We start from the raw sequence: 9,295 nt of genomic DNA on the forward strand, positions 1-9,295 counted from the left end.
TCCGTTACTTCTTTATAATGATTCGCCGCCCTCACGGGCGACATTAGCCACTAACAGAGGCGGGCCGGTGCTTTTAGTAACCGCTGCAAGGTAAGCCCACGCAGTGGCTCACTTCGCATCGCTGAAGGCTCCCGAAAGATTGTTTTCTGCCGCGGCTTCGGTTAGTGATACGAAGGCCTTACCTAACGCCACTGTGAAGGCCAATCCGTCTTCGCTGCGGTCGTGCGTGCTCAAATAGCGGCGTAGCAGGTGGCGGTGTTTCGTAGACGTGCCGGCGAAGCGCTGCAAGCCTCCAATTCTATGTACAACGCTCGTCACCGTACGCAGCCAGACGCGGAGGCTCCGCAAACAAACACGCATGCAGGCTCGGCAGCGCTCCACCCGCATGTTCAATGAACGCTGATAAACCGTAACATCGCCGTGAACAAGAGCAGTACAGTCGTAATTTGTAACATTTTAATTATTTTACTATTCTTTATTCGTCGTCACACCGAGTGCCCAATCCCGAAGACAGCTCCGTCCCGGCTTTGCCACTGAGCCAATGACGAAGGTAGAAAATACTGGGAAATTAAATGTAGTCTTAAAAAGAATGGTTTCTTCGCTGCGCATGCCGCCTATAATCGTTGCCCAAGTTAAAAGGTGCAGCATGTATACTGCATCTAAAAAGACCTTAACGTTAATCAAATTGTGAGGTTTTACGTTCCAGCACTAGATCGGATTATGAGGCACACCGAATAGTGAGGGGATACCGGTTTAATTTAGACCACCTGAGGTTCTGAGGCTCACCCAATGCCCGGTGGGGGCAATTTAGACGGGGAATTTTGTCCCCATCGAAATGCCCGCACCCTCGAGCTCAACAAGCGCGACTTTAACTCGGCAGGTGTATATATGCCTTCGTTCCACGAGCAACGTGCTAGTTTGACCAATCGAGGCGCCGTTTCACACGCGTTCACACACGCATCAGAGCGCAGAAGTCTGCGAGGATCGTTCGAATTGGCAGAGCACAGTGTGAGGCGGCAGCGGCTATTCAGTGCGTGTGTACAGACGTCGAGTCAGCAGCGCGGAAGGAAGGAAGGAAGGAAGGAAGGAAGGAAGGAAGGAAGGAAGGAAGGAAGGAAGGAAGGAAGGAAGGAAGGAAGGAAGGAAGGAAGGAAGGAAGGAAGGAAGGAAGGAAAAAAGTGGAGAAGGAAAGGCAGGGAGGTTAACCAGTTTAGCTTAACTGGTTTGCTACCCTGCACATGGGAGCGGGATGGGGGGGATGAAAGATGGGGAAGAGAGAGAGAGAGAGAGAGAGCACATAGCACAGCACACACACATCGTCCGTTAGAGTCAATCGCTCTGGCGTGGTACGGGATATCACTGTCACAGCCGCTTGTCCTTTTGGTTTTTGAGAGAGCAGCGCGGAAGGTTTGGTGCGTGTAAGGTAGGCAATAGCTCGCGGGAATTTTGAACTTTTGAACTGCTGAATCGAATTTGTTACAAGCGTCGTTGGGCGGCGCCGTATTTCAGACTAATCTGCGTAAAATGGTCAGTAACTCTTCGTTCTGAACCACACACAAACACACAAACACACAGAAAGAAAGGGGGGGGGGCGTCGTTATATCTATTTAAAGCAATATGTTGCTCCATTGAAACGAGATCTTAAAGGCACAATAGAAATAACAAAATTTATTCAGGAGACGCAGAGGTCGCCCTGAGACCTATAGTCCTCTAGCATGCTACTACGCTTAGATGGAAAGAAAAGAGGAGAAAAAGAAGAGTACGAGGAATGTTTATGAGAAGAGATGGTAGGATGCGCTATTATATGAACGTACGTTAGTGTACGAAGGGCCTGTTCACAGCCTATAGATGTGAATGATTATATCTAAGAGCGCCTAGATTGATCCCATCGTTGACATTGGCCTAGTAACACGTTTTAAATCAGTGGCCTGTTGTTATATAGACTTAAGCATGCTTCTATATTTAAGGGGAGCTGAAACTACTTCGTTATTTCCATTGGTTGGCTACAACTAAGTTTCATTATACCAAATTTTATTTAATAGAATAGAAAATATAAAATGCCAAAGAAATGAATCAGTAGTTGAGAATATGGAAGTTAGAATTAAACAATTAAAATAAAAGAAAACCATCCACAAAGCTCTTTGTTCGTAAGTGTTATAACCCAGTCGCGCGGGAACTTTCAAAGTCCTTTGAACCAAATATCCCTCACTTAAAGGGAGAATGCGCACTGTCACACAGGCACAGCAAAGGAGCCTTACTGGAAGGAAGCTTTGAGTCAAAGGAGTGCGCGTTCGTCCTTTGAAACCTCAAGGGAATACTCTCGAGCCTAGAGGGTGTCCGACAGCAGAAAAAATAATCCCTAAAAATATGGCAGTTCAATTTTTACCTCTTCAGAACGAGCTTATAAGTACTGAATACTATTACTAAAGTACTAAACACTTTCAGGACACCCGCAATCTCCATCATGAAAGCGCCGGTACAGCAGCGCCGGCACGGCCTGTGGTCAGCAGCAACATCGACACAACACTGGTGTCATGTGCGATTTGGTTCTTTAGTTAGCGGCTGCTAGGAATCCCAGTCTCCTCGGATTTCTTCTTTTTTGCGCGTCTTCTTCCCTCGGCACTTTTGTTTTGTAGTTCTTTTACCGCGTTTACACGTACCTACCGCTGCCTACTAGCCACAAGGAATGAAACAAAGCAGCTGAAGCAGAGGCAACAACGAATAATCGACGCCAACATGCGGTGTACGAAGCGGTACACATGGTGGATGTCATTACAATAAATATTTCTGTATGTCGTTAAGTAATTCGTTTACTACGCGTGCATCTTGTTTTGATGTTTCTATGTATTAAGAAAAACAAATATTGCTGAAAAATAATGTGACATATTTATTATAAGACGCGTTTGGGCCATATTTTTTTATTACTTTCGAGGTGATGGCAGCGCTAAGGATACGTTGCGGTTTCTGTTAAAACTTCTACGGAGACCAGCTGGAGACCGTGTAGCACCGACATGTGTCGCTTGAACTAATGTGCCTTTGAAAGCTCAATGCTCCTTAATTTCGAAGGACCTTTGGCATGCGCGTGTGGCTGGGGTATTATTTTGCCATAGGCCGGCTGCTCTCGCTAACATTATATTGGGGGCGAGCTCCGCCACTGGAAAAACTGGCGCCACCATCGACGTGACGTGGCATCAGGGATCACGTGAACACAGTGGCCGCGCCGTCTGCTTCGGAAGCGCCGAAGCGAGCTGAAAACGAAAGTTTAAAGTCCTGCCTGCGCTGCGGTTCTGATTAAGTGGTGAGGCTTTCCCACCTTGGGTGTCTGCTTGACAACATTTGAAATCACTATAATAGGTAGTGGATGCCTTTGGAGGCGTGCAGCGTGGTAGGCTACTGCTCGGTGCCACAGTGCCGGACGTAGGCAACGGAGCCCGGTGTCAGCCTTATTCACACGTAGCCGCAGGACAAGAAGCTCCGTGAAGCTTGGCTCGCGAAACTTAGAACCGGCAAACAGCCATCGGCTACAACTCAGGTATGCAGCATGCACAGACGCGAGGAATACTTCTGCTACGGCGCCGGGACTGCGATGTTCGGTGAGTAGCAGAAAACGAGCACTGAGACGTTCGCCCGCGCTCCCTCCCCGGCTATTGTCACGATGGTTTGGTCTATAAATTTGATGCTTGACACTGGCAAAAAGTTCACTGGAATGGAAAGGGAGTGGTAAGAAGCACTTTAAATAAAGGCATGTCATATGGTCATGTTTGTGTTATGAATTAACGCACTGGATTGCGAAAAAGAAGCAGCGCGAAACCGCCACTGACTGCATACAGTGCGACGCAACTTTAGAAATAATATTGGAACGTCCAAGAATTTAGAAGAAAAAGAATATTGAGTCGTCGTGATGGCACATCACAGTCGCCGTGGGCGTCGAAGTCCCTTGATAAAACGAAATTGTGCTGGAACAAGTCTGATAACGTCCACGCAACAATGGTTGCTTGTGGACTATTAAATGGTCATATATGTTGCGGCCTAAAGCTCACAGCAGGGTGCGAAAACGCTCTCAGTGAAAGCGAAACATTGTGCGCGGACATGCACGCAGACGCGCAGTCGGTAGCATTCGGAGCCCTTTCGCCTGCTTTACTTTCGGGGTGCCGCGCTCTAGCTCAAAGCGCTAGGAGGCGCCTCCATCTTCAACCATCTATTTGTCACTGCCACGTTTCAAAGAGTAGGTCAATAAATAATAATAATAATAATAATAATAATAATAATAATAATAATAATAATAATAATAATAATAATAATAATAATGCGAGCACGATCGAGGTCAGAGAAACTTTGATCCCGTCTATATATCTATTCCGATTGCTTTGGGAGCAGATAGCACATTCGGCCAGGGCAGCCTTTCTCTGGCTCAAATTTCAAGAGGGCTCCCTCATCGCTGAAAACCGAGTTGGATAGTAACTAGTGGAATGCAGGCTGCTATCGTAGGATCCCTCGCCCTTGGGTAAAGCCCAGTAATTACCGATTTTTGGCACCCCGAATGAGTTTCCTGAAAGTCGGGCTAAACCCAACTTTCTCCGAAATTTGCGATAAGAGTAATAATAACTGTAGGTGTCATAAAGCTAACGAACGCTGCCCATCTTGAGTGAACGAGTGGTCAATACATCTCAAGTTATTAAATAGTAATATGAATATCTATGGAACACGGTATATGCCTCCTTTTCTCTAAACACTCAAGTCAGAACCGCCACATATAAAATATATTCTGCGCTCGCCGGCCTTGAGCGAACGAAAGCTTGTTGAATACAACAATGGCACATTGCATCACATTTCCCGCATGTTTTGTACATGCCAAAGGCGGTAATAATAGAACGCAGCGCTGACCTTTCTCTGCATTGCGAACAGTAACTGTGACGTTGGGGTAAAGTTTATTCAACTATATTACATACAAGGAAGGGTGGTCGTTTCGGGTGGTTGGTTTTCGATTAATTTTGTTGCAAGAACGTATGACGGGGACAAATAAACTAATTGATATTTTTTGCTAATTAGTATTTTCAGAGCGAATTAAGCAGCGGCAGAGTATTTCCACCTCACTGCAGAATTCCTATGCAAAGATGACAGGTGTTTCGCGGTCATAGTTTTCAAATAAAAAATTGCATTGTCTGTAAAAGAAAGACACCCCGTATATAGGATATTGTTATCGAGACCAGAAGGAAAAAAAGTGAGGTTGGGTACAATATGCAAATAGTAGTGGCATAAGCGAAGTAGTTATGTGAGCATAAGTGTTTCACGCAGTCAATAAGAATGTTCGAAGGTATACAGGCACTGCGTACTTTACATAGTGTGTGTCAGTGCTGCGAAGACGCCTAAATTTTTCGTCACTCTGGCTCACAATCATAAGCTGGCATGTGCTGGGGCGCTTACATGCGAAAATTCAGGACATGTTTGTCAATTCCATGTTGCGTGCTCACATAGCAACGATTCCTTTTCTCTTGGCAACCATGTTGCTCATGACATTTCCTGGGTGTGCGCGGCTTAATAAGGTCAGCGTCACAGCTTACGACACCTATAATTTAACAGGCATCTATAGTCTGGGTCTACCATCGCACATGTAGCATTTATTTTATTCCCCCTAAAATAATGTGTTTTTTTTTTAATTTACACACCCGCCGTGGTTGCTCAGTGGCTATGGTGTTAAGCTGCTGAGCACAAGGTCGCGGGATCCTATCCCGGCCACGGCGGCCGCATTTCGATGGGGACGAAATGCGAGAACACCCGTGTACTTATATTTAGGTGAACGTAAAGAACCCCAGGTGGTCGAAATTTCAGGAGTCCTCCACTACGGCGTGCCTCATAATCAGAAAGTGGTTTTGGCACGTAAAACCCCATAATTTAATTCAATTAATTTTTTTAATTTGAATTTACACACGGGAAACCTGCGCATATTTGCGTACGCGCACGTGCAAACGCACTTGTGGCCTGAGCGCCTTGACGCCTGATTTTTTTTCCTTTTTTTTCGTATATGGGCATAATGTGGAAATTAAATGAGATAAAAACACAAGAGGCCCGTTTCATGCAGGCATTGTAAAGCAGCTTGCGAAATGCGTCATCCGTTAGCCATCGCTCGCGTTTCGGTCAATTCTTAACAACGCTTGCGCGCATGACTAGTAGAATGGCTCAAATGCCGTCCTCGATCTTGAGCTGTCAGTCATCACCATAATGGGACGAATACCGGTGCCGACGCAAACGGAACATGCGCATATTTGGATCGCCGCTCATGGTTGGCAATCGCTAACCTGCAACGTGTGGGCGAGCCCGCGTGAACACGGTTTCCCATATAAAGATTATTGCCGGTGCACTAGTGGGGGGCTACCCTCATAACTGTATTGTCTTTCTCATGGGCATCAAATATCGTACGTCAAGTAGCACAGTTTTTTTTTCAGGAATGCACATTAATTTCCTCTCTGGGTTATTTGGAAAAGGCTCGGATAGCACAAATACAAGGAAATGCGGCATACTTAAACGAAACACAAATTAAAGGTCGGCCATTATACAGTTCAAGCGGCGTGACATCTTCTTTGACATCACCGCATGGCGACGGATTGATCAAAGTTAATGATTAAAAAACCGTTCAGTATTGATAAATATACACACAAGGAGGACACAAATATATAAGGGATAATAAGACAAATGAATATTTCTGCTTGCGAAGATACACGCTTCGCGCGCATCGCGTCCATCGTAATATTTCTGGTTATTTTCTTCGCGCTTCCTCTTCTTTCATGAAGTGGCCGCTTTACATCACGCGCTCCGCGCGCACGGTGCCCCGGCATGCTTTGTGTAGAACCTCAGCGCGTGGTCAGCGCAGTGATCAAAATTTTACATCGCCCTCTCTTCGGCACTGAACCCGAACCGAAGCGGCACTCGAAGCCATCGCGAGAGCCGGACGGAAGGCAAACTCGGCAGGAAGGCGTTCGCTCAACATGGCGGAGATGGGCGACCCCCGGGCCGCTGTGTGCACCGAGTTCTTGCAGCGCCTCGCGGCACTCGAACCTACGCGAGACGAGCCCACGTTGGACGAGAACGACCGGTACGTGCCTAGCCCTCGCGAAGTCGAGCTCACAACGAGAGTCATTGCCGAAGACTGCGTGGTAGCCCTCGGACCCCCGGAGCTGAGGCGACAGCTGTGCCTGACTGTAATACGAGAAAAAATGTCCTCGCTCGCCGTCATTGTGGGCCAGCGGATCGCCGAGGACGACTACTTCTTGGACTACCTGCGGATACTGCTGGCAGCCGACGTCCACGTCGTGCCTTGCACGTCCTCTTGGCCTCGAGAAGCGGACAAATGCGTGTGCTTGGTGGAACCCGACGTGCTGTGGTCCCTCCTGGCCAATGGAGTCGTCAGCACTGCCGAGATCAGCGTTCTAGTCCTGCGCGACTTCGAGCACTACTTGGATCCCGGCCACGCCTACCGCAAGATCGTGCCGTGCTTCCAGAAGGTTTCTGGACAGAACAGGAATTCGTCCGGAACGTGGCTATTGGCACTCGCCGACGAACTGCAGGTCTGCAGTCTAGATGGCCTCGAGAGCGATTTGGAACGGCTGATGACACCGCTCAAGTTGACGTGCTGTCTCGCGACGCCCGTGAGACCGCACGCCAAGGAGGCTGCCCTCGAGGTCTGCTTGCTCGAGACGGACTGGTCGGCGCAAGTGGGCAGCATCGTGTCCAGCTCTGACGACCCGGAAGTGCAAGAAGTGGGCGCGACTCTGCGCGAGCGAGGCATCGTGGCGGCTTGCTGCTTAGCCAAGAAGATGGACGTGGCCAATCCTCGGGCAGAGCTGCAAGACTTTTTGGCGCAGTGCCAGAAACTCATGACCAAGCTGAAGGGGGACGCTCTTCTGGACAGCGCCCAGGGCAAGACTCTGGCACTCACGTCCACCGTGGCTTCTCAGCGGGATCTGAAGCGGTGGCTCCTAAGCCGGCAATCGGTGGAGGTTGCCGAAGAGCTCGAAGACGTGGAGATCATGCCAATGTTTGTCTTCGTGGCGACAACGGCAGACATACCGACGCTGCGTCACTACAAATGGGACGTCGTAGTTTTTTGCGACCTGCCTTTCGGGGTCTACTGCGACGCCTTGCTGGAAACGGCAAACCGTGCGGTCGCCCTGTCTACAGAACCTCACTGGAAGAAATGGAAGGAAGCCTTGGACTTGCACGACGACTTGGACAGGCTTGTTCTGCGCGTGAACCAGTCATAAAGTAAGCGGTTCTCAAGAAAAAGGAAGTTCGCATTGTCTGAGCTACGTGTTGTCGCATGTCTAATTTCAATTGTTGGAGTGCTCTTGCCACCGTGCCATCTGTTCGCCCAGCCGATGAATATTCAGTCCTTCACATTTGTTTTGTTTCATATCGCACTGCACTATGGCACGTATATTTAGGCAGAAGCTAAGATGATCGAATCCAGACATTCAAAAAAGGTATTTGAAATAATATCGGGCTACTCTTGATTCTAAGGAAAAAGGATACCATTTATTTGACGCATAACAATTGCATCGTGTAACTTTGTGGACACAAAAAAAAATAAATGAATTCGGTAGCTCAGAAGCAACACATGCTGTATTGTGCAGTAAGTAAAGGTCGCAACAACTGGATCATTTTTATTTTCGAGCACCCTGTACATTCAGTAGTCATCGCATGATTGAGCACGCTCCGAGAAAGTCGAAGCAGCTCTGCCATTTTGAGGCGCGCTTAACACAGAGTTGCAATGTGTGTCGTTTGTAAGACGAGGTGGCCGAGAGGTTAAGGCGATGGACTGCTAATCCATTGGGCTCTGCCCGCGTGGGTTCGAATCCCATCTTCGTCGGTAACTTTTTTTTCCCCCGGTATGTCACCATTTCCTTTTTTTTTTTACTAGCACTTTCATAGGTCACAACGGAAGCTGTATGCGATAACGAATTCGTTTTTGTTTTTGAGTGGGCTGGGCAAATATTCAATGTTTCGAATGCAAGTCGGATACCACGCACTAACTATTCGTGTTAGTATGTAAAAGAGCTATTGGTATTTTCGAATTTTCGAAACTAACAAAATATTTCGAGAGAACCAAAAGGTTAAAAACTTGTTACTGTTCTCAGTCTGGTAAACAAGTACCGCAAATCACCGAAACTGTGACAACAAATGTTTTTGAAGGAATGCAGGAACAAACTGGGTAATGCAAGCTTTAATGCACTTGTTCTGTGTCTACCCTTTTCTCTCGTGGCGTAACTGTCGTTTTATTTTTTTTTTCGACCTTTCATCA

At 47.5% G+C, this 9,295-nt stretch overlaps 1 protein-coding gene and 1 non-coding gene across 2 annotated transcripts; both read left to right on the top strand.

Moving 5' to 3' along the window:
* The first annotated feature begins 6,774 nt into the window (after nucleotides 1-6,774).
* On the top strand, nucleotides 6,775-8,608 carry LOC135918563 (uncharacterized). Its single transcript, XM_065452171.2, has one exon. It carries the CDS (start codon nucleotides 6,984-6,986, stop codon nucleotides 8,256-8,258), a length of 1,275 nt encoding a protein of 424 aa, XP_065308243.2. The 5' UTR covers nucleotides 6,775-6,983; the 3' UTR covers nucleotides 8,259-8,608.
* A 173-nt stretch (nucleotides 8,609-8,781) lies between these two features.
* Nucleotides 8,782-8,863, top strand: TRNAS-GCU (transfer RNA serine (anticodon GCU)). The gene has a single exon. It is a non-coding gene; the product is annotated as a tRNA-Ser (tRNA).
* The last annotated feature ends 432 nt before the right edge of the window (nucleotides 8,864-9,295 follow it).

Source organism: Dermacentor albipictus, chromosome 1, assembly GCF_038994185.2.
Source record: "Dermacentor albipictus isolate Rhodes 1998 colony chromosome 1, USDA_Dalb.pri_finalv2, whole genome shotgun sequence".
In the NCBI taxonomy this organism is placed as follows: Eukaryota; Metazoa; Arthropoda; class Arachnida; order Ixodida; family Ixodidae; genus Dermacentor; species Dermacentor albipictus.